General features: G+C 36.2%; 1 protein-coding gene across 2 annotated transcripts in view; it reads left to right on the top strand.

Moving 5' to 3' along the window:
- The first annotated feature begins 542 nt into the window (after positions 1-542).
- LOC113233575 (irregular chiasm C-roughest protein-like) overlaps positions 543-27,076 on the top strand; it is a 48,919-nt gene continuing 22,385 nt past the window's right edge. The window contains exons 1-4 of one of the 2 annotated variants that reach the window (XM_026468716.1): positions 543-806; positions 15,253-15,403; positions 24,994-25,074; positions 26,248-26,399. In XM_026468716.1, coding sequence (XP_026324501.1) covers positions 576-806; positions 15,253-15,403; positions 24,994-25,074; positions 26,248-26,399 — 615 coding nt within the window. In that variant the 5' untranslated portion in view covers positions 543-575. The remainder of the gene's footprint in view (positions 807-15,252; positions 15,404-24,993; positions 25,075-26,247; positions 26,400-27,076) is intronic. The other variant, XM_026468717.1, reaches the window with a different exon arrangement.

The raw sequence follows: 27,076 nt of genomic DNA, 5'->3' as shown, positions 1-27,076 counted from the left end.
GCTGCCAAGTATTAATGTGAGCATTAATGATTGGCTGCCACTTTCCGATTTTGAAGGGTAAGAGGGTGCTGGTGACATTACAGGTACATGGGACTTGCCAACTTATATCTCAGGGTGACGGGCGCGGTGGTAGTGATTCTCAGATCTTTGCGATTTAAAGCGCTGAGTGGTACTGCAACTGTCATGGACAGGCGTGTCGCTTACCACCAGCACCCGGTTTGTTCGTCTTGTCGTTAGTTTCATAAAATAATCTTTTTTTCGGATCTGAATCGCGTATATTTGTTTTTTTCAAACTTTACAGCTCTTTACGGGTCCCGTGGACCCTGGTGGCTAACCAGTCACCTGTGACCATGAAACCGATACACGATTTAAAAAAAATTGTTTCATTTACTGTTGCACCTAATTATCTATCATATTAAAAAAGGTGATTTCAAAACAATATAACAAGAGGTATTGTGTATTAATAGAATTTTTTCTATTGTTGCAGGCTAACTATGAATCTAGAAAATATCTGAAAAATCCACAACAGATGCATTAAATACAACCATCAACAACATGCGAGAGCGCTATAAGAAATGGCGACAAAATTCAAAGAGGAACTTGAAAATCAAGCGCCATTTATAAATAGCACCATCCTGCGCCCGAGTGGTTTCAATTTTGAGGAATTCAAAATTAGAACGTGGACGGGGAAACGGAAATGGATGCGACGACCGGACGTCGGGGTTTGGTTCCTGCCTTTTACGTTCTTGTTGATCGGTTGTCATGGTTACCAGGAACAGAGGTTTGCCATGGAGCCGCAGGACCAGGTAAATATTTTTTCCTTTACCGTTCTGGGAATCCATTTTCTATTTTTGTTTTGAATACTGTTCGGAAATAGTCTTTTTTTATGATTTTAAAAAGAAGCAGTAGAACCCTTTACAAGAGAGTTTGTCCAGGGAATTACCGTCATCTTATTTGTTTTTACTGCCAAGCAGTAATATGAGCATTACCACGTTTCGGTTTTGAAGGGCTGGTGAAATTACAGGCACATGGGACTTGCAAACTTTATGTCTCAGGGAATGGGCGCAGTGGTAGTGCCCCTCAGATCTTTGCGATTTAAAGCTCTGAGTGGCACTGCAACTGTTATAGACAGGCGTGTAGCTTACCATCAGGCGCACGACCTGTTCGTGTTAATATTATAAAAAACAAAATATTGTACAATTGAAATTAGGCTATAACTTTTTTATGCTTAAATATGACAGTTATAAAATTTCACATATATATAATTTGATTCATGCCAATCGTCTTACTTTTATAGCTGCCTCAGTGCAGTGGTCGAACGATTACCATGATGGTCTAGCACGCAGAGGAGTAGAAATATTTGCATGGCCTGCATATTTCTCTCGAGAGTTTGGGTGTAATTTGTGGTTGTGGATGTGTGTGTCCTTTTTATTTATTTTGTTCATAATTTTCATGTGATAAAAGCACTTTTGATGTACGAATGGTAGGAAACAATAATACCAGTTGAGTATCATAAAGACGACAAATTACGACAAATTCAAATACGACAACGTCAGCTAGTGCTACAGTTCTATAACTTTGCGCGGTGGAAACCCTGGCGGCTGCAGATGAAACTCCACACTAAACTGTTTTCAGTACGCCTTGTTGAAGCCTTCATTTATGGGAAGACTGGTAGCTACTTCTGCTAAACAACAAGTTTAAGTTCAAGTTGGGCGTTGCGCCCCAGGGCGTTGGCTGTGATTCTAACTATAAACTTGTAGTTTCAAGTTATTTTTTTGTTATATTAAGCAAGTTTAGAATATATATTTTTTGTTTAATACCTTTCAATATAACAATAAAAGTTTTAAGATACTTTTGATAGAACGTGGTCGTATTCATCGGACTACCTACTTACGTCTTTTACGGGGTATAACAACGACCTCGGTAGCCTAACGGTTTATATGTTAGGCGCTGGATGCGGATGTCCCGGGTTCGATCCTCGGAAATACCAATTTAGGGAAATAAGTTTTCTACATTGGTTCTAGCGTGGGTATTCAGAGAAGTGTCCCAAAGTGAATTGCTCTGGTATTTATAGTACAAGGATTGTCTGGCACATATTAATTGAAATGATTTCGAACTTATTTTATACGTATTAGGAAAATTCACGGTCTATAATTACGGACGAACATAATTGTGACCTTTTTATAAGAAAACCGACCTCAAAAGTTCGTGGAGTTACATCTATTTGCCAAGTTTTATTGAAATCGGTTACCGGAAAGTGCGCGAAACCGGTTTCATCCCCTAGTATCATCGAAATCGGTTCGCAAATGGCGGCGTAATCGCGTGACATACAAAAAAATGTAGTCGAAATTGAGAACCGCCTCCTTTTTTAAAATTTTATTAGGCAATGTCACATACGTTGCTCTGATTCCAAAGTAAGTAGCTAAAGCACTTATGTCATGGAAATCGGTAATAATGACGGTACAACAAACACCCGGACCCGAAACATCAGATGAGATTGTGGCCAAGCGTGTGTCTATTATATATTAAAAAAAAAAAAAAAAACAATATGGAAAAGTTAGTTTTTCTAAATTGATCGAACGAGATCAGAGACGTTTTAAAAATGAACGTTAATGAACCTATTACCACATTTAGGAAAAAATAAAGTTCTTAACAAAGTGCAAGACATAACCATCCATAAATTACCCTTATTTTTTAACACCCGAAGCAAAAATAGAGGAGTTATAAGTTTGAATCCTCGTAGCTCCCTAGAGGATGGACTGATCTCAAAGCTATTTCTTTCTTTTGGAAAGTAATTTAATCCACATGGCCATTAGCTATGTTTCATGAATATCTCCAGGGCCAAAAGGGCCGCATTGGCAGAATCATAATATGATTAATTCACAATTCATATTATGAATTTTCAAACAAACCAAAAAACGCAATTCATCTATTTGACAGTGTTCTATTGAAACCTCTATAGAACACTGTCAAATAGATGAACTGTATTATATGAATTGTAAGAAATTAATAATATGAATTGACAATTAATCATATTATGATTCTGCCAAAGCGGCCTTTTTAGCCCAGCTGTTCTGATGTTTAAATTAAGATCATCCGCTTTTTTCTCCATTTGTGTAAGGATCTTATTCATAAATTGAATAATTTGTATTACTTCCATTGGTCTGACCAATTTTAAATTTAATAATAGGTACTGTGGAAATCCGATGACAGATTTTTTTATAATATCAAGTGATGGGACGAACAGTGCAACAATATGGTAACCTTCAGTAGAACTATCGTGTTTTAACTAATTGGATCTTAACGAGTTATTGGCTTATTAATGGTGACATAGTGATTTTTTGGAGTACATTGCTTTAAATCGGGGTTTTTTTCAATTTTAATTCAATGTTATATTGAACGACATACGTGTAGATCTTGATGTGACCATAAGTATCATCGAATACAAGCAATCGCCAACAGAAGCGTCATAAACTTTCTAAAATATTTAAATACTCAATCAGGTCCACAACCCGTATAGCGCCAAGTCGAAAAATTAATTAATTAAAAAACAAACCTGATCTTTGAACTTGTCGTTGACGGGAAGTTAACGTTGTTTTAATTAATGGCTTTTTATCATTGAGATTTTATGGCTATGGTAATTGCATAAATATAATTCTTAATTAGGTACATCATCAACCCAATATAAGTTGCAATGCAAGTTGGTGACGTCTTTAGTATTCCGAGGTTTCACAGTTAGGAAGAGGTATTAATGCTAAAAATTTACAAATGTACCTATGTAACTTAGAAATTAAGGCCACAGGTAACTGCCGATAATGAGATTTAAAGCTTTGACATCTAGAGAGGCACCCGATTTCCCACTGCGCTACACCGCAATTAATTACGACTAATTAAGTAGTTACTAAAGTTAAAACTTGGATTCTTTTCGCTTTATTTACATGACATAGTTATAATTTTTGGTGTAGGGTTCACAAATTCATTAAAGGGGCAATGTATGCGCTTCTGTAATAAGTTTCCGAATGACATTCCAGATTTGCTATTTACGAGGTTTAAAATTATAGTGAAACAAAAGCAGCAGGCAAAAAATCTAAACGGTCAACTTTTTTTAAATTATTTTTCTCGGCGTTATAATATAATTTGAATCAATATATATTTTAATCTATTCTGAGATATTGTTTCATTTGTATAAATGAATTCAAAACTAAAACAAATAAGCATTAGAAAACCTGAAACCACGTTCGGAAGCGCAAGCAAATTCGCTTCTGCCACTCGCCGGCCGCTGCCGCGGCACGCTGGCTGCGCTCGTTCGGCTTGTACTGTTCTTTCGTATACTAACCAAACCTAACCTACTCAATGGAGGGCGCAACTAAGATTTCACCTACATGAAAAAACTTAAGCAGTTCATTATTAATGTATCCGTAGATCGACTAATATAGACGGAATAAATATCAATCATAAAAAAAACATTACATTACAATAGATCAATTTGTATATTCTATGAGGATCAAATAATATTATACCAAAAACTTTACACTGATGGTTATGGGTATATGTGACCACTGAACGTAATTATCATAATTCTGCCATCCACTAACTAAAACGCGACTAAATGAGAAATGGTCAAATAACCGTTAAAATTAGTTAACGAGTTCGACTTATCGGAACTTACCCTAACGATGTACAGCTGAAATATTATTAAACATTTTCAATTTTCTGAAAACGAGGTTATGCTTTTTATGATATCTCAGCCGCGGACGGCAGAGTTGAACCTTTTTTCAGCGGTCCTTTAATTATGTTAATGAATATATTTAAATTACATAATGTCATACATATAGTTTATCTTCTATTTTCTATCCTAAGCGTGCCTTTACATTAAACACTGCTTGTAGAATCGCTGTAGTGATGCGAAAGCCGAAGTAATGTGTGGTTACGGAATAACAAAACATTGGAAGTGCCTAAGCCTCGATTACTACCAGAACCGCTGTCGCAAGAACTCACACATGAATGTAATTTTAAACACTATGAAATCTTAACAGTAATTGGTCGTAGTTTCTAATTTAAAAAAGGAGTAACAAATTCAGGACTGTTAATGTAATTTGCACTTTACCCTATTGGCATATTATGACAAATTACGACGTTTTGATATTTATATTGAAATTTCAATCAGTGTGCTGACATCTGACGGACAGTAGCCGAACGATAATCGACTATTAGTAGTGTGGAAAATTCGAGATGTTTGCTTAGTTTTCAAAAAAACGGTATAAGGTTTACTTATGTTTCGTGCAATAAAAAAATATTACGATAAACAGAAAATTTAAATTTTATTAACATCAAATAAAATAGATTTAATGATGATATGAAACGCCACTGTCGATAATATTACAGGTGGAACTATCATTTTTGAACTGTAAAGCCGCACTTTAAGGCATTTTTCGACGATTTTCGATGTTTTGCGTGAGATAATGGCAGATTGAGCTCAAGTAAGAGGAACTCCGCGTACTTTTGGCCACGCCCACTAAGCACTTCTACTGTATTTATTGTTCTGTGTTTTTGGTTTACTAATTGTGACTGCAAAAGCTGCGTGCGCATGTCACGATAGTGGTGCTGCAGCTGCGCTTCTAAATATTGTATGAAAATTAGTAGTGTAGCGCTTCTATAAGTATTTAATTGGAAGGCTGTATAATAATGGTACTAAAAGCTAATTTTAAAGCAGTTTTTTTTATTTTAAACTCGTTTATTCATTCTGATTATTATATAAGTAATTAAAGAATTCCCAGACGTGATTCAAAACGGTTTATGTAAATATAGTTATTTATTACAAATAGACTGAAAACCAGTAGAGTGCTCTAAATAAAAATATGTTTTGAAAACTTGTTCTTTTATAATGTAGATCATCATTAAAATTTATTATATGGATTTATATGAAGACTTTGAACTTTATTATTAAAGAATTTGTTTTAATGAGCTGCTAAATTTGCATATTCCTTGCCTGTAGTATATAATGGTATAGTTTTTAATAAGGTAGAGACGATACGACATTTGATTCTATTTTTATAATATCAACAGACGGGAGGAACAAGTCGTGCGCCTGATTGTAAGCTCAGCCTGTTAATAATATTTGCAGTGTCCTCATACCTTTAAATCGCAAAGATCTGAGGGGCACTGCCACTGCGCCCGTCAGCCTCAAACAAAAGTTGACAGGTCCCATGTACCTGTAATTTCACCAGAACCCTTGCCCTTCAAAATCGGAATTCAGTAATGCTGAGACATTACTGCTTGGCCGCAGAATTCCCTGGACGAACTCTTACACAAGGAGCTCTACAGCTACTAAATTGATGATGATTCTCAATAGAGATGGTAAAGGTTGGATTTCTTGTGGCGGCATAATATACTTATGACTTTAGTACGTGAAACGCGCGATTGCATCGCTACGCTTGTGATTTATAGGCGGTTGCATCGATGCAAACACGCGACTGCATGGACACAAACGTAAAATGGCAAAATAGCTCGCGCGTGTACAGGTAGACGATTATACTCCGTTCAACTATTTAATTAACTTTGACAGCTCGAATTCTAATCAATTAGTGATGTCCTAATGCGTTTCCGTTTCGATTTTTTTTAATAACAATCGATTTTATTTATGAAGAAGCTTTAATCGTGAATGTGAGCTGGTTCAAAAAAAAAGATGTTGTCTAATCGGGATCGTGATGTTGCGTTTGACAATTTGTGTACTCAAGAATTAAGAATTAATGTTAATGAGGATGCATGTGATGATTCCCGTCCATATGGAGAAGACTCTAGAATTTATTATAATTATTCATAATTTATTCCATTTCATAATAATTTATTACACAGGTACCAAAATTTATCAACTTGATTAATCTTCCAGCCGCTTCATTAAAATTAAAAAATAAAACAGATCACCATAGACAAAAAAATGCAATACTTCCTGTATTGCATTTTTTTGTTTATGGTTGTTCCGTGGTATGTCAACATTACGGAATTTCGGAGGCACGCATATGTCAAAAGTTAAACAAATATTTCGACGGAGTATAGTGACTGTATTACGTTTGTATCGTGTTTGCATTGCTGCTAAAAGCCGACGTGTGTAATCGCTCTTAGAATGTTTAATTTAAAAAAAGAATTGTGTCGCCTTTGGTTGTCATCAAATTAAACGGTCACATACTTCTTTTATATTATTATATCTTTCACTGTTAGTGCGTTAACATAATTTGAACTATTGAGATATTTTTTTGTGAATTAACTCTACTAGTTTTTACTATTTTTATTAATACAAAGATCGAACACGTAAAAATTTTTTTCGACCCGATGGGACTTGTCTATTCTGCACCGTAGTATTGCTCTGACCAACTGAGCTACAGGTCAAGTCATCGAGTTGTCGAAATTCTCCTTAATTCATAATTAATATCATAAAAAGAGAAAAAAAAAATGGAAATAAAATAAATAACGAAAAACGAACGTGTCAAATGTAAAGTGTATGTTTGTGAATTTTAAGCACTATAGATAAAAATTGATCACATTACAAGTGTAAATAACGCAGACTACAAAGTTTATTTATTTTTTAACATATTTTGGGTATTAATTTCAACCAACGTTAAAAAAAAGTTTTTAATATTTATAACCCAACTAACTTATTACTACTGATTTAATTATAGTCAGAATGTTTAATATTTGCTTGACTATGGTAATTAATACAGAAATTTACAGTTTTGTTCATTCGCTTGTTTATATGTCAACGTGTTGAGTTAGGGGATTGGTGGAAGTTACTAGACACAGCGAATAGCATTTTTATAGGTTTAGTTATATTTAAATTGAGTTATAAAGTTTGACATATACATAATTTGTTTCATGTAGTTCGTATTTTTTTTTTATTAATCGTCTTAAGGAGGAGGTTGTTATTATATAGTTTGTAAATTCTTTTTTGTTTCAAAGGGTGCACTCTCGTGGTACTCACCAAGTCAATATCTGATAATGGGATCCCATGAAAATCGAGAAAAGTTCCCAAATTTTATGGGCATGTCAGTGTAATCACCGATTTCCGTCAATTGTGGCCGATTTTGAGAATTCTTTTTTTTGTTTTAAAGAGTATTCTCCCGAGGTGGTCCCTGAAGCCAACGAAGCTGTCCAGATTCGTTTCAGTTGTCACAAATGAGTTTCCGCATATAAAAGTCGACTTTTCACTCAACATGATACATGTAATCAACAAATCGCGTCATCATGACAACCAGAAAAAAATGTGCAAAGTAGTTCGTAACAGTCCCACTGTCACCAAGAAGTCAAAATCTGATGAGAGCATCCCATGGAAATCGAAAAAAGCCGATAAGCAAAACTGTGACGTCGGTTTTTTTTACAATGAAAAAGTTACAATTATGACTTTCATGTGACATATTTTCGCCGTATGATCACATGTGGTTTTATTATAATTTATTTACCATAATAAAACATAATACACAACAAAGTTTCTAGTCGCATTTTAAACCACTAAGATTCATCATAATGCGAAATGTATTCGCACAATATATAATAAGTACAATTTGCTAACAGAAGAAGCATTACATAATATTTAAGTAATCTGTACAAATGTAAACAGATATTGTTTCACATAAATATTGAACATTTAGACTATTAACTGTCTCCGTGGCCGAACGGCTACCATGCTGAATTGCCACGCAGAGGTCCCGGGTTAGATTCCCGGACTGGGAGAAGTATTTGAATGGTCTATTTCTCTCGTGAGTTTGGTCATTAACCAAAAAGATCTTACTGAAATGGGATTGGGTAAATATATTTATAAACAACCAAATTGATCACAATTTTGTGAGTTCTTTGTAAAGAAATCTTTAAGTACTTATATTGTTTATATTAGTGGTTGTTAAGGCATTACGTAATTCCAGTGGTAACTTGTTCATTAGTCTGGGAACAAGGTAAATGGAAGTTTTTTCGCCTTATACATTATTCTTGCCGTACACATTGATTACGTATGGCGTGCCGTTATTATTAAAGACAATGTGATATTGGGTCTATCGCAGTTGAAGGTACTTCTTGTGGACGTTACCAATCCATATGACGAGGATCTCATGAAAATCGAAACGTCGTCGGAAGTATACCGATCTGGTGCTCAGGATCACCGAAATGTCGGATGTCACCTCCACTGAAATAATCCCAATAGTTTTGTCCGCAAACGGGTTAATTCTAGTTAGCCTCGCTAACAACTATAGGCGGTTGTATTTCTGTGGTGTGTCGCTTCCAGCACGAATGAAGAAAGCGATCCTGTTAGATATGGCATGTATTGCTCACCAGTTCTTGAGTCCCTGAATCCGGTCGACTGTGCCATTGTCGGGGAATAACGCCTCTCCCATTTAAAAATACTAAATTAATCTTTTAGGACATGGGACAGGCGAGAGTATAAAATAGATATATAAAATAGTAAAAATATTTATTCATCATGTCACATCACGCAACATTTGTCATCTCAAAGTACAATTAGTGGATCTTTTAAAACTCTAATAATAATAATAATAATGCACACATTCAAAGCCCCGCACTAGGGTAACCCTGTATAGCGGGTGCCATGGACAACCAAAAATTACACCCAACACAAGAGAAATAAATGTAGGCCATACAAATATTTCTTCCGACCTGGGAATCGAACCTGGAACCTTCGCATCCAGCATGATAATCGTCCGGTCACGGAGGCAGTTAATAGTCTAAATGTTCAATATTTATGTCAAACAATATCTGTTAACATCTGTTTTAATTATCGCATTTTTCTTATATGAAAATGTAAACTATATAATACAACTTACCCTACAAAGCCACTTTTTGAATGATTAAAGATAAAAAGAAAAAATATAGTCATGTACATAAAAAACTTACTTATTTAAAAATTGTGGACAACGTCAAGTCTATCTGCCACTTGATTTTGAAAAAAACCTACCTTTTTTGCGTTTCATTCTGAATATTCATTCCGTGGCTTAGTTGGCATAGCGTCTGCGACGGTTTGCTAGGAGACATCGGTTTGAACCCGACTGGGTCGAAGGAATTTGTTTCTAAGTGTTCGATATTGATATTAATAATTATAACAAACTAGTGGAGTAATTTCACAAAAAAATATTGAATATCAATTTGAGAAAAATTTAAATATAAATAATGATAAACAAAAAATATTGCGTCAAAGTTATCCGCGTTTCGCTTAAAACATAAGACACGGCGTCATGGCAGTATTCATTTGAATTTAAAATTATTTAGCTCATTAACATAAGTATTTTGTTCAGACGCCGTTTGCTATCTGTCTTTTACAATCTTTACATAAAAACTGAATACCATACCAGCGTTGAAAGTTAGAAATTGCTATCTCTTGTTTTTATCGATCAAGCATAAAAAAGTTACACTCTTTTGTTTCGTAACTTTACAAATCGTTAGATAGTTGACTAGATTAAACTGTCTCTGTGGCCGAATGGTTACCATGCTGGTCTGCCACGCAGAGGTCTCGATATTTCTTTTTATAATATCAAGTCGACGGGACGAACAAGTCGCACGCCTGATGGTAAGCTACACGCCTGTCCATAACAGTTGCAGTGCCACTCAGAGCTTTAAATCGCAAAGATCTGAGGGGCAACGCCACTGCACCTGTCACCCTGAGACGTAAGTTGACAAGTCTCATGTGCCTGTAATTTCTCCAGCACCCTTAGCCTTTAAAACCGAAACACGGTAATGCGGACATTACTGATTGGCGGCAGAAATAGGTAAGGTGGCAGTACTACCCTGGACGAACTCTTTACAATTAGCTCTACTGCTACACAAAACGTTCGTTGTTCGTTTCCCAGATCGAGAGATATATTTGTAAACCCGATTTATTTCTCTCGTGAGTTTGGGTGTCATTTGTGATTGTCTGTGTGTGACCTGTGGCGCCCGCGACACAGAGTTTCCCTAGTGCGGTGCTATAAAAAAAATTCAAACACAATCCAAGGAAATTGTGTATCAAAGAATTTGGCATGCTTGCACTATTGTGCATTAATGCAAAAAATTATATTCGATCAGAGTGTCGAGTTTTACAAATCCGAATTATTTGCAATTTATGTACGAAATTTAATTTGGTCGTGATCAGGCTTGGCAAACTTGGAAGTCCCTAAACAGGCTGCGGACCCAAGTTGCCCGAAGCAAGGAGTGCATGCATGGGGTTTTACAAGAGAGTTTTTAGAGAGCGCATGTCCGTGTGGTGTCTCTCCTCAGACAATGATACATCTTTTGTCCTGCCCTTCGTGTTTCTACACCTGCACACGCGAGGACTTGTACAACGCCACTGATGATGCTGTCCCAGTCGCTAAGTACTGGTCCTCGCAATTATAAACGTCATATTCGACACACCAAGAAGAAGAATTTCAAAATTGCTTTTCGGTGAAGGAAAACATCGTGAAGAAATTCGCACACATCTGCAAACATTGTAATGCGTATGTGACGTTTCCACTCCACATTGGGCCCGCGTGGGCACCACAGTCCAAGGCTTCTCATTGTAAGAGGAGGTCGTTCTCAGCATTGGGACTACACAGTGTGTAATCATTAAGTGTGTGTGTGAAGCGACTATTCCGTATCTTACAGATTCTTAATTTTCAATGCAGAACGCGTTACTGCAATAAATAATGGAACGTTGTAGTTCGTAAATTCATTAATGGCCATTGAATACTAGTCTTTATGTATAATAGTAATTCGTCCGCAAATTTTATGAAAAAATATAAAAAACCTACCATCTGCTAAAGCTTCAAAGTAACTTTGTCTCATATTGTAAGGGCGGCTTCAAATTAAATGCTCATAGAAGCGCTGGAGTAGCGCCACTGTGGCGCTGCAGTTGCGTGACTACTAATTTTCATACAATATTTAGAATCGCATTGCAGCGCCACTGCCGTTACACGCGCGCGCTGCTTTTGCAGTCACAATTTATTAGTGAACTAAAAATTAATGAAGTGCTACGGACGCGCGATTTGAAGGCACCTTAGAAACAGATTTATTTGTTTAATTATTAGCAACACTAACATTATGTCCACAACACATTTTTGTCTTATTTGTTTTGGGTGTTCTACATTGTGTACACAACAAATAAGTGTCGATAGCAATCTCAAAACAATAATCACAAACTAAATTAAAATTTTTGACAAATTAAATTAACATACGTAAATAATTTAAATTAGCAATAGAATACACTGAGCAATAAATACTATAGGAACTCGATTATTTTTTAATTTTCTTTTTAGTTAATTTCCTTTTCATGGAATCGATATTATAATTAAATATTATATATCAGCACTGCTAACATTTCTTTTGGTGACAGATACGTTTATTTAAAAATCGATTTACTTACAGATTTTTGAAAATCAATTTCTTGGTTTGTTACATGTACAAAACCTTTATTAACTAAGTCAATAAATAGGAAATTCCATTCAACCACACCAATTACCTGGTCTCAAATTAGGGAAGTCTCTGTACAATGACCACTAAACTAATGAAATTAACTCTAAAGGTACAATTCAGAACACCAACACCAGAATCTGTCTACAAAAGTTTGTTTCCTAATTTGATCCTATCAGTAATCGAACACGAAACATCCTCATCAAGCGTGCATTGTGCTAACCGACGAGCCACCAAGATCGTGAAATATAGAATAATTAATTAAGCAACTTTGTAATTTGAACTTTTTTCTTTTCGGTCTGTATTTTTCCGAGAGGGGAAGTAGGAGTACCAAAGCACGGGATTTGCCAATGTTGGATCCCAGTATTCAGTATCCAGTTCAATATTAAAATACCTACTTTTCACCCCCATTTATCCTTCATACGTGACATTGTGGCGAGGCGAGCGGACCGGAGGAGAAGCGAAGAAAACTGGCATTTATTATAGAATAACAGTCTTTCAAAAATATACGATGCACCTAAAGTTATTGTCTAAAGACTGTGCTAATTTGTTATACGATGGTATGTTCTTCATCCGATCATATACAATCCTGAAAACAGTCTAAAATACTACAGGGGACCTGCTACATTTTGGTTTTCAACGTAAGCCAACACATTGGTGTTAAAAGTTATTAAATATACATTTATCCCAAAATTTAAAACATTGCCCAACCGTTTAAGGAAGCGCTGCGCCAACCGCTGTCCCGTCAGTTGCCAACGGTCACTTGTTGACGTCGGATCTGTGTTAAATTTTCTCTACCTGTTCTTATTTTAGTCATAAATATCAATTTACAGCGCACAAATTCGGGACACGAGTGGCGATCCCCCCATATCTTAAGCGTTAGCAAGAGGTATTCCTGCCAAAGATTTACGCCTCCCTCCAAATGTTCGTACTTTAGAATTGAAAGTCGTACCTCTTAACTGAGAATAAACCGTAGGGGAACCCACTGGTTTGCCACCGCACTTATAGTAACTTGTACACGTTAATTTTGCGTGATAATATAAATTATTTATGTAACTTAACCTTCAGTCTTCTCTACCGTAGTGCTAATTATACCTAATAATGATTTGTACCGGGATACAGAGGGCGTGGCAAAGGGCTCGGTCCGACGCCGAAGTAAAATGCACTTGGTTAGAAAATAAGCGTAAAAAAAGGCGTACCGGGAGGTCCGATAGATGCTCGTACAGAACCCGTACGCTATTAAAATAATCTACTATGGTCTAGTAGGTTCCGTACACACATTGTTTCCTTAACTACTAAGTGCGTTTACGCATAGCATCCGATTCGAACCCGAGAAAATGCGAATATTCATAAAGAGCAGAAGGAAAATCTAAACATAGCGTTTTAGAAAAAGCTTAAAAGTGGTCAATGCCATCTAGCGGCATCGTGTTGAACTGACGCTCCGTTACAGATTTACAATTCACGTTATATTTATAGACAAAATTGTCAGTGTTGTATGTTTATGAAAGTAACTAGTAAGCTGGAAAAACCTACGTTTATTTTTATTTATTTATTTATTTATTTATTTATTTATTTATTAGACACAATACATTTATCATTACAGGATACATTCCTTACGATAAAGTAGCACATTTTTTATTTATTTAATATACACAGAATAATAATAAATTACATCTACTTCTTTTTATAACATATAATATAAACAGTTAACCTAGTGAATTCACTCAAAGAACATGAGAAAAGGTCAATCATTTCCGCTACTACATTTAGTGTATGCAGTGTCCTGGACATCGCCGATTTTTTAATAAGGTCAGTTCCAGCCGTCGGCACGGCCAGCAAACGGGGCCTACGACGTCTCCCAACGTAATTATCTGGGACACAAAAATTTATAGTGGCTAGTAACTCCGGGTTGTATATTTTTGCATTCAATATTGATAAAATATACCGGGCTAGTGCAAATTCCCTCCTAACGCTCAGTTCGTTGTACCCCACCATGCCCAAAATAAATAACGTGGGATACATAAGTGGGAAGAAAGGATACACTCCGTACTGCTTAAAATATAAAAATCTCAAAAACTTTTTTTGAACCCGTTCTACCATCAGCACATATTTAGCTTCAAATGGTGTCCATATCATTGAATTAGTTTCCAACTGGCTCCTAACTAATGCATTATATAACGCTGTAATAGCTTTGACGTTACTGAAGCCGCTAGCTGTGCGCAGTATAAAACCCAGTTTGCGGAAGGCCTTCTTACAAATATCTGTTATGTACTCGCGGAATGAAAGTGTACTTTTAAGTTGCACTCCAAGATCACGAACCTCTGATACCCGCCTCATGGAAACCTTATCAACCGTATATGTGTACTGTATTGGGGACTGTTTACGCGTAAATGATTTATAAATGATATGTTTATAAAACTTACCTATTGCTTTTAACTAACTGCTTACAAACAAATGACTTAATTACGTGCTAATAATGAGCAGCGACTGAGATCAACATAATTATAATTCAAAACTTATCCAAAAAATAAGACTCGTTCATCATGTCTGTAACTTTTCTTGTTGATCTTAAGTTTCGGTGTTTACGTCTTAAAATTTAAAACTACGACTAACTACTACGATTTAAAATTTTGGTATTTGGTACCAAAAAATATTGAGGTGTAAAGCAATTTGCAATTTATTTAGAGATATAAAAATTTTAAATAAACAGTTCGATAGAGCTCAAAAACCTGAACAAATCTGTATATGTATCTCATTTTCGATATTCTATCCATTATGCCAATTGAGTCTAAAGTAATTGATATATAAAATTATTATTATTATTGTCTACAGAGTGCGATAGTGGGCTCCAGGGTGACACTCCCGTGCCGAGTAGAGAACAAAGTTGGGACTTTGCAATGGACGAAGGACGACTTTGGTTTGGGCACGCACCGGAATCTCAGCGGATACGAGCGGTATACCATGATCGGCAGCGACGACGAAGGTAGGTACATCCATAGTACCTTTCTTGGTACAAGCTTCATGTAGCTTGTACCATCGACTCACGATCTTACGCTTATCTCACCCATTCCTTCAGGTTTGAAGATAACGTGTCTTGCTAGAGGACGTTCTATGTTCTGGAACCATTTCTTGGTCATTTGGGTTCTTTAAATTTTTCGGTTTGTGTGTGCGCAGGCAGTGAATTCCATTTTTGGACTGTGCTCTTTATAAAAGATGACCAATTCTACTCCACTTATTTTTCTATGCTACCAAGTGACGGGACAAACAAGGTGCAATTGCAGTGCCACTAAGAGCTTTAAATCGCAAATATCTGAGGGGTACTCCTACTGCGTCATGTGTCTGTGATTTCACCAGCACCCTTCAAACCTGGAACGCGATAATGCTCACATTACTGCTTGGCAGCAGAAATAGGTAAGGTGAAAATACTTCCCTGGACGAGCTCTTTCACTAGGAGCTCTTAAAACTGAGAACTGCTACTAACTAAACCTACATGAAGGGAATATCAACTAAGTAAGGATGCTATCGGCTATTACTTGACTCTATCTAGCCGCGCGATCTGTTAATAAACGCCCTGTTAACAATATAATTTATTCATCGGTCAGCCGTGACCGTGACGTGATGGGTTGATGATGGAAAAAACATAGATGTATATAAATTGTTTTCTGAGTGTCATGTCTTCCTCAACACGGTGTCGTTTACAGTTGCTTCACCTGCTTCCGTTGAACTACAATTAAATGATTCCGAATGGACTTTAGTACAGTACGCTGCTCAAGTCACGGTCACTTCATTTGACGTCATTGGCAATGGAAAACGAACCTTATTTATGTGTTGTACACGTAAATTTACAGCATTCTTGCTGTCTCTTTACAAACTTCGTATAAAAAGGTAACAATTAACAGTAACCTGCTGTGGTATGCGAATCTCAAGGTTTCAACACAATGGTGAGAACGAGTTTAAGTATGTGGATCAGGGAACCAACTATTACTGTAATATTGCTACTTGTATGGGAAAATAGGTGATAATATGAACAATGTTTAAATTATAATTCATTATGGAGGTCATTTAGTTATCCAATCTTGGATGGCCTCTTTCTGCTTCTTCCACTCTTGGCGACCTTGTGCCCAATTCATCCAGTCCTGACCTCCGTGTCGTCGGATGTCATCCATCCAGCGTTGTTCTCCACTCAAGAACTCGCCTTGTCCAGCGCCTCTTGTCCATTCTCGGAATGTGCCCGGCCCATCTCTTCTTCGTCACGACAGCCCTGACATCGATCATTAAAATTGTAATTATAGAATATTAAAAACCAAATTGGAGATTTTTTAATTTTTTGATTCTGTTCGCGCTGATATCGAGGTGAGACGCTTATGTCTGGTTCACCTACCATCATTTCCTTAAACATTTATATTGCTATCCTTTTACCCTGCTGCAACTGAACTACTGTTCGTAGTTGGGACTGTCTACAACCAACCATCCTGGTAACGCCTTGGATCACCCATTGATGCTCCTTTCGCCGTGTTTTGGGAAATACCGCTTGTGTTTTATTGTGTTATTGTATTTCATTTTTTTTAGTCGTTTCAGTTTAGGACCTACAATGAATTGTTGTGAGACAGTACTACATGAAGTGTATATCACCATCCCGCTTTTTTGTCGTTACAAACCTATACTGAACTGTAATAAGAGATGATGGTAAGGCCCTTGTACTTTGACTGTACTTATTAAACACTCGGTGTTCAAGTGATCATAATCGTAAATGGTAGTCTCCTCTGACCGCCACTGCGCCAACTGAACCACCACGTGTTCCACCGCATTTGTCGGAGATACTTAATTAGGATGTCTGCTGGAAGTTGAAGAAGAGTGCTGCTAAAGACAATATGCGGGCACGAAACCCACCTCTAAGGTCAGTGTAGTATAGTTCAGTAGTCCAGCACACCTTCCACTTGCCGATCCGTTCTTCTCCAGACGTTTCTTTTCCATACCGTGCAATTCTCTTCTTAAAAGCGTCACAACGAACGAACCATCTATCAACTCGCTCCTAAGCAGCGCGTACGGTCATATAGTGATTGTCGCTTTGGTACAGACTCATTATTAGATCTCGGCGGTCATTCTCGGACTAGTGTTCTCTACCTAATTTCCGTGGTAATATTTATTATTTAAATATTGAAGTATGTTATTGTGTAATTATTAAATAATATTTCACGATACTGTATTAATAATGTTACTCGATAATAATATTGCTCGATAAAAAAATTGAATACTGACCGTCGGAATAAATAGAGTATAATCATGCCACTTTCGAGCTGTATTAAAAATGTGCTAAATTGTGTTATGAATAAGACACAGAGCTTTCCATTGGCTACAATAATTCAGTGACGACATTGAGCCGGCACACGATTCGTTAGTTTTTTGTACTAGATACGCCTCAATTTCTTTTTAAACCATCTGCACGCTGTGTGAGGTGGTTTTGAGATAAAACGATTTTGTAGAGAGTCATAGAAATATTGAATGAATTGTAAGTCATGAAATGTATTCCTTCAGGTTTACATCACTTTAAAACATTTACCATTTTGACTAACACTCGATATTCGTTTTATTTTCGAAAAAAAAGAGAAATTTTTCTTATAAAATTACACTTGGATTTTTTCTCGTACGCAAATGTAACTTTGTTGCATTTTTTTAAGTATGTGGGTGTGTACCTTCCAGAGATGTATAAATAACTATGTAGTTTCAATGTATTCCAGATACCAGGAGCTTTACTTTCGAAGCTCGAAATCCGTTGTCATGGCCGTTTTCTCACTATGGATGACCTTTCAAACATTTTGGAAGTCCGTCAACGAAAAGACGGACCCGGTGAAAAACTGTAAAACGTCGTACATTCTTAGTTCTAGTCCCGACTGAAACTCAAGTCTCTAGGTCGTCCATAGTAGAAAAACGGCCGTAACTACGGATTTTGTGTTTTGAGAGTAGGGCTGGAATATTACACATTGAACCTTGTAACCGACTGTGTGTGGAATAAAGTAAATAAAAGATATGCCTTGAATTAGAGACAAAGTCACGAACGAAAGGGTGATGCAACGTGTTGGTAGAAAACGAGAAGTGTTAAATACTATCAAAAGAAAGAAACTAGAGTATCTGGGTCATATACTGAGAAACTCAAAGTACGACCTATTACAATTAATAATCCAAGGCAAAATACGAGAAAAGGGAAGTATAGGAAGACGGAGCCACCTCGGAACTGCCACGTCAATGGTTCAATAGGAGCACCCGATCATTATTCAGAGCTGCAGTGTCCAAGGTTCAGATTGCCATTATGATCGTCGACCTTCATTAGAAAATGGCACATGAAGAAGTTGCCTTGAATTCTGTAATGAATAGTTTTCCTCATAATGTTTTCGTTATCGTTGAACCATGTGGTAATTTGTAACTAGAAAATGATTTCGAAATAACTCGTACGTTTATGTTGTGTAACCCCCCGTTCACACAACATTGTACTGCACGTTTTTTTTTGCAGTATAAATCTTACCGAATAATATATATATTATATAGAATTGTTCACACGGTGTTTGTCCTACAAAAAAAAAACGCACATGCACACAGCTCTACGTTTATCGAATACGCAACGGATTTATATATATACGAAACAATTTGCTTGATAAGGCAAATTGTTTGAACTTTAACGTATTCATTGTGCAGTGGCGCATAATATTAATGCATCTCTTTCACACGGCGCGAAGTCATACGTTTTTTACCGAACAAGCGGCGGCGGAGTCTAGTATTGAAATATCTTTTGGAAGGAGGGCACAAATAATTTTATTAATACAAAATAACTGGCGAATTTTCTGTGAACGATTTATTGATATCTTTAGTGGAATAAAGGCCCATTTTTTTTATCATTTCTCAGATTCTCGTACAATTTTTCAAAGGTGTTTGTACGCACTGCTTCTTGATTCATTGGAACCCAATACTTTTTATTCTTCCGGTGGCAAAGCCGTTGGCGTCTTCTATGCCAATATAAAAGTGCAATAAAGCGTGGATCCATCACAAACGTGTTCTCATGGCGATTGCTGTGTGAATACCGCGGCTATCCGTCTTTTAAACTCATGAAAATTATCGTGTGACAACCCAGCTGTCTATCCGTTTATAATCAATGAATACAAAACGTGATTTTATTCTTAGTCATATTTAATTGAAATTCTCCTCCGCAGCGATGATAGCTAGATAACACCTTAATCTATATAAAACGTCTGGCACAAATAAACACTTCCGTTACCTAAATATTCTACTAATAGTACACTGTACAAGTTCCCCATTTCTATACTCAGTAGAACCAATCCGACAGCGAAAATATTTGAAGTCCTTAGTTCAGATCAGTTGTTTTTATGATGTTAAGTGACGGGGTGAACAAGTCGTCCTCCTGGTGGTAAGCGACACGTCTGTCCATAGCAGTTGCAGTGCCATTCAGAGTTTTAAATCATAAAGATCTTAGACATAAGTTGACGATACCTCTGTGCCTGAAGTTTCACGAGCATCTGAATGCAGTAATGCTCACATTACTGCTTGGCGGCAGAAATAGGTAAGGTGGCAATACTTCTCTAGACGTACTTAATCACAAGAAGCTGTAATTCTACGAACTGTATTGGGCTTTGAAAAGACCTTCTTAAATTCCCTTTGAGTACTTTAGTACTTTAGTACTAGGCCTTTTAAGGCCTATTCTGGTGTGCTGCGGCATTTCTCGATTACGAAATAACGTCGCACCCTCATTTGTACAAAGAATTTTATTTCCGGTATCAATAAAGAGATAACAATAAAATGAAAGTAATATACGTTTAGTTTTATCGATTGTTTTCAAAATATAATTGATACAAGTCTTTTCAGTATAAAATGGAGAACAAACGAGGGTCAAGTGTGTTTTGTTCGACATAATTAAATTGAACGAAACGCATCGTTGTCATTGCAGTGTCAATACAATGGCTTTACTAGCATTCGGAACTTTACCCAGAATTATAACTCTATGTCCTGAATTGACTCAACTCGGGTATAATAACCCAATGAACATGAAGCTTAATGCCTACAAAATATAATTAATTGAAGACTTGACGTATGCTTACTTGTTTAAAACAAACAAAAGAAAAATTCACCAAAAATTTCTGGTTTTAAATGTTTGCCTTCGATTTGGCGGAAAGAATTTAAAAAACAGCAACATTCTTCGTCATAACATAAGTCAAATATCCGTAAACACTTGCCCATTATCTGTCTTGTTTTGGTACGACGTCGCATTCCACATCTCGATCCTATTGTTGTCCGACCACTATTTTCATATCGAGCGATGATGGTCGACTTATGTGTATAGTGTTACTATTAAAAAGTGTTTGTGTTCGACATTTACCTAATTTTATTTTATATATTTGACTGCGTCTTAATCGCTTCCTGTGGTCAGCGAGATATGTCTTATTTTTTATTTTTTTTATTTTATATGGTACAACAACTACAAATAATTCTTTGGACAACATATGTAACATTATATCCAATTATAATTGTACACAACATTCACATTAGAACAATATATAATATAAAAGGATGTTAAACAAATTAAGGACGTTATTTTTTGCTTATACTAGTGTACAGTGTTGTTTTGAAGCACATACAATACTACAGAATCGACAATCGACGCATTCTCCATAATGGTCCATTCTGAGTAACATTGTTTTTTTGTGAGTGGTAAATTAAACAACCGTCGAATACGCATAAACCGAGTAAGTAGGTACCCCAAATTGCAGGTGTTGGATTAGCTGAGAATCTAGGCAAGAGTTAACAATATCATGTAAAGTATGTAGCAATAATATTTTTAATCTAATAGAAAAATTCAATAAGGCATCCCTTTGCTTTGCGACTTTGATTCGTCATATGTGGTTTTATTATGGCAAATCATGTTCCATGATATTTTTTTCTGTAGTATACTTAATTCTTAGAACAACACTGTACTAAAAAAGCTTAAATAAAAAATATCGTCAATATTTTCTTTAATATCTTTTGGTGTCGCCATCTCTGAGATCCCAGGTTCTATCCCGTTCGATCAATGTAGAAAAACTAACTTTTCTAGATTGTCTCGGGTCTGGGAGTTTGTGGTATCGTCGTTATTTCTGATATCCATAGCACAAGTGCTTTAGCTACTTACTTTGGGAGCAGACCACCCAAGTAACACAATATTTATTTATGTACTTGCATAACACAAATTTGTACCTTAATTATGGGAAAATAGAGATGAATATGTGACGTTGTCTAATAAAATTAAAAAAAATTCGACTGCATTTTTTTGTATGTATGTTACGCAATAACTTTGTGGACCGATTTTGATGATTCTTTTTTGTTCGATAGAGGGTATCAGTGTTCCCATTTAAATTTGAAGAAAATATTCCACGTCTAAGGGTGGCAAACTAAGGGATGAATCCGGTTTCGTGGACTTTCCGGTAACCGATTTCAATAAAACTTGACAAATAGATGTTAATTCCACGAACTTTTGAGGTCCGTATCCTCTCTCAGTAATAGGACTTATATAATAGAGAATAATAAATATTAGAGATTTGGGGTGATTAATGAAAAAAATACATTTTATAGAATTGAATTAACGGGCATCATTAGTCTAAACACTTTCTTACATTCACTAATCAGACACAATTGTGCTATCAAAGAAATCAGAATGTCGTGCCGTCATAAGAACAGAGTTGTGTGAAGTGTGATTGCGTGCATCACCGGTGTTGTTCGGCACAAATACTCTGAAGAGTTTACTTGTGTGATTAGAAAACAATAGAAAACCAAGACACGACCTTGCGATTAGTAACTGTAAAGGCATTTCAAGCAATAATCACCATTAACGCAACGGTCGATGACATTCTGCGTAAAGTTTTATTTTAAAGCCACCCACGGACTCGTAAAAATGGAACAAAGTTACATTTGCGTGCAAAAAAATTTCAACTAACGTTTTGTGTACAAATTCTTGTAGTTCCTTTGAAGGTATAGAGGATATCGGGTGTTTAGTTAAGTTTTTCATATGGAGAATTCAAAATTTTAAGCCGGATATACAAAATGATTGGGTTTTGTTGTGGAAAAGTATTTCGTTTTCGTACTAATAGTATTAAAAGTGAATTGAATGTAATTTCCTAAATTGTTTCTACGAGATCAGTAACAATCAACGATATCTATGTAGGTAGTATCGTACTAGATGCGGCGTTCCATACGCACGCTGTTTCATTGACGTGCGGTGAAGACGCAACCCTTCAATATCATAGATAAGCAACAGAGCATTCTGACTATACAATAACAGAGTAGGTATAATATGAATAAAATATTTACTATGGTTACCATTACATAAATTTAAAAAATATTAAAAAAGTGTAGACTGCATGGTCTAAAGACTTTTGCCATTCCGCAAGGAAAAAGTATGTAGCATAAGCTCAATAATTTCAACAGCTCGTCTGAAATTTTTCTTTTATTTAATTTGTTTTCCTTTTTAGTAATATAAGTAATAATTATAAATAGTAAGCGGAAAACCCCTGAGTCAAAGCAAAATGGAATGTATTGTGCAACTAATAGCGATTTTAATTCCCCAACTATGGATAATACATCATTGGTAAACACTCAATATCATCTGCCTGCCTACCTCATTCCCAATAGGTATAGACTGTCATGTCTGTCCACGGTACTACGGTCTAATACTCTTTGACAAAATTCGACACTGAAACAAAACATCACTATTGATAGTGTTTTGTTTTGAACATGCAGTTTCTGTGAATGTTCTTGTTTTTATTTATTTCTTCACTGAAAATTTCAGTGTGGTAGTAAAGTTTATTTATTCTTCTTCTTCTTTATCGCTTTCTCACTGCTGAGGATCGTGACTCCACTACATCCTGCCAATTATCTGTCTCCATCGTTTGTCAGTCAATCGCAGTTGCCTGGTGGAGGGCTGACAGGTAACTCCAGTTGTTCGGAGATCTGATCAGGACCACCGTTTGGGACTCCTGCCTCTAGCCGTACACAAACTTGTACAACCATGTAGGGGTGATATCCCGCCTTAAATTTGGCTTTCCGATTGCAAAAAGGGGCGGGCTGAATGAACTGATGGAGGTCATGGCCACACTCATGTAAGTATATATAGTTATGAATAGACTTAGTAGTGCATTAAATATTTATTTATATTTCTGTCGCCAAGTAGTAATGTGAGCATTACTGCGTTCCGGTTTTGAAGGGTAAGGTCTGTAAAATACAGGCTTACGGGGCTTTGCATGTTATGTCTCAGGGTAACGGGCGCGGTGGCAGTGCCCCTCAAATCTTTCAAAGGGTATAAAACCTCGCCAAAGCGAAAGCATAATGTCTCGCCACTTTTGTTATAAGTACGACATACAACCCAAGTAGTACTATTTTAAAATTTGTTTGCATTTCTTAGCATTTGTAAACATACCTTTATGCAACTGTACAGGTATTTTGTTTAGAATGTCAGGCAATATGTACTTCGCGGTCCTCATACCACATGGATTAATGATTCTAGACAGTTGATACACCGGTAGGCAAGTAAGGCTACGTAATCAACTTGATCTATCTGTTTTGGTAAAAAAAAAATATATGTTCGAATTAATCCAATATTAGGAAATGAAACTATTTTTCCGGATTAAAATCGTGTATATTTGTTTTTTCAAACAAACCCGGGCCCTTTACAGGTCCCATGGTCACGGTAGACTGAGGTGGTTCAGTCATCAACCAGTTACGTCTAATATTAATGCAAACCACCCTATTTTTTCCACTATGGTTACAAAGGTTATTAATTAAATACCTTATTTTTAATTTTACAAAGAAACATTCCAATTTACGCCACAATATGTTTTACAAATGATTTTATTTTAACAGTATGATTAATACTGGATCCCAAACTGGTGGTACGGAGAAACCATCTTCCCTGTTGAAATTAGGATGTTTTTTAACGTCAATGGCCTCTCGCAGCAACCTGGGTAGATAACGGTCTTATTTGGCAAGGACCTGGGGTTTGTTAAACTTCATTGAATGTGTAGGCTTATCCATGACATGTTCGCAGACTGCAGTCTGGTTTACACGACGGTGTCTGACATATATGTTCTTTAACGCGGGTACAAATACTTCGTTTCGTTTGTCCAATATAAGAGAGACCGCTTACACAGTCAAGCTAAGAACCCGATATGATACTGCAACTGCTACTGACAGGCGTTCCGCCCTCATTGTCATAAACAAAGCATTTACATTTTGGTAACTTTCAAGATATTGCACCTAAAGTCTTTTGCTCTTTGAGAAATGTCAATTGCACTGAAACTAAATAAGATATTAAAAAACCGATTAGAGGGGCTTGTAGATCTTGTTTCGCCGATTTCAGATAGGTTAATAACTCGATTTCTCTAAAAATGTCGATTAAGTTGTTTATGATAAAGTTTGAAGTGTTGCTTACCACCAAACACACGACTTGTTCGTCCCGTCCCTTTGTATCTTAAAAGTTGTGAATTACGTGTATTGTGAAGTATTATGTACATATATAATTAAACTTTTTTTTTGTTTCAGGAGACTATTCTCTAGACATACGAAATATTACACTCGAAGATGATGGTGTATACCAGTGCCAAGTTAGCTCCGGATTGAATGGTAGGTACCTTATTTATATTAATTGATTGTGTACCACCAGGGGGACTTAGATTTGCATGTATCGTCCTGAGTGGGTATCTACAGTATAGTTTATTTTTAACGTTATTTAAAAATAAACAGGTTCACCTGATGGTAAACGTGTTAACCGTCACCTATAATTTTATTTATATGTTATATTTAGTATTCTTAACATCGTAAAGATTAGTTCCTGGTCATGTACGAGATCTGAAGCAACATGTGATTGCGGATTTTTTTAAATGTTAAATATAATTTACGGAAGTTTGACTGCAATCTTACCTACGTAATGTTAAGCGACGATAATGCGCTTTTGTCTATGAAATTTGAGATCAAAAATGTAAACATAGAATTATGTCTCCATTACAAAAAAAATATTTTAATAATCGTACAAACGTGAAAAGGTTTAAAACAATATTATCAAAAATAAATAAAACAAGCGGAGTCTTGATTGCCACGTCTCGTGAATTCGACTTATAGTCTAGTGTCAAATGTTAGTGTCGCCAAGGAGCATATAGATGTCGCTGTCATAATTTTACGAAATAAACATCGCGTATTTTAATTTAACGAGAATATAATTTCCTATGTACTATTAAATAAAATGTAGAGATATATGTAAATAAATAAGTTCAACTTAACTTTTAACCATTACATATCAATATTTAGACAATAAATTCGAAAATAATATTATTTCCATTGCATCCGTGTAACTATTTTAAGATTGATAAACTTGCTTTGTTAAAATCGCGTCATAGTACGAACTGAGTGAATAAATAGTCACAAAGCTGCCAATAAAACATAGTTTTAACATTATGATAAGCATACTTTAAGCGTGTCATGTCACGAAAAGACAATGTAAGGTTAAAGTAATATTGTTTTAAGTGGTTGTGGTAGGCCTCCTGTTTGAAGTTTTTTAAGCTGACGTACTTTCGCGCGCGATTGGCCGTGTTCGTTTTTGTTACAAAAGAAAGAGCGTCCGTGTAGAGGCTAATAGCGCAGGATAGACAACGTGAAACTGGCGCTTAATGGAGTGCACGATCGCGCGCGCGACTGATGAACGCAATCGAGGTCTTTCCCTTTTCCTTCCAGCTGTATCACGCGCGATAGTCTGTGTAAAACCCGCTCCATGGTGTTAATGATATTTTTATTTCCTTTTAGGTGAACCTCCCATTCGGTCCCGCTACGCCCATTTGACGGTATTAGTAGCACCTGATCCACCTAGAATTGTCCAGGGAGCCTTTATAGATGCTACTGAAGAACAACCTATTGTTATAGAATGCGTATCGTCTGGAGGAAAACCTGCTGCCGAGGTGAGTTTTATCCCAATACAGTATATACAGCAAAATTAACTTTATTATTATTTAAAGTAAGAATGTTATTAATTAAAGGAACTTGTTACTTTTTTTCATTTGTACACCAACAACTGCTTACACTAAAATAACAACTAAAAGTACATAACGTTGGTTAAGTACAAGAGTTAATTACAACAGATAAATATTGTAAACACGTAGTTAAGTAAATTAAGTTGAGAAGAAATAGTGATTACGTTTTATATAAAAAATACTACTTATTTAATAATTGCCGAGAACAACATGGAATATCATGATAATTATGTTTTACTATCAAGGAATTTAATACAAAAATCGACCAACACAAAGACTTTTAGTAACATTAACGCTCCTTGTGAAAGAGTTCGTCCAGGGAAGTACTCCCACCTTACCTATTTCGGCCGCCAAGCAGTAATGTCAGCATTACTGCATTTCGGTTTTTAAGGGTAAGGTTGATGGTGAAATTACAGGGACCTGTCAACTTATGTCTCAGGTTGACGGGCGCAGTGGTAGTGCCTCTCAGATCTTTGTGATTTAAAGCTCTCTGAGTGGCATTGCAACTGTTATGGACAGACGTGTCACTTACCACCAAGGGCAGAAGTTGTCCGTTCCAGTATCATAGAATAGACGCACCGAGACTTGGTCTGCAGACACTGCTT

The sequence above is a fragment of the Hyposmocoma kahamanoa genome, unplaced genomic scaffold (assembly GCF_003589595.1).
Source record: "Hyposmocoma kahamanoa isolate Upper Pololo Valley unplaced genomic scaffold, ASM358959v1 79, whole genome shotgun sequence".
Lineage (NCBI taxonomy): Eukaryota > Metazoa > Arthropoda > Insecta > Lepidoptera > Cosmopterigidae > Hyposmocoma > Hyposmocoma kahamanoa.
The sequence above is the reverse complement of the archived record's forward strand: the minus strand, read 5'-3'. Positions and strand labels throughout refer to the sequence as shown.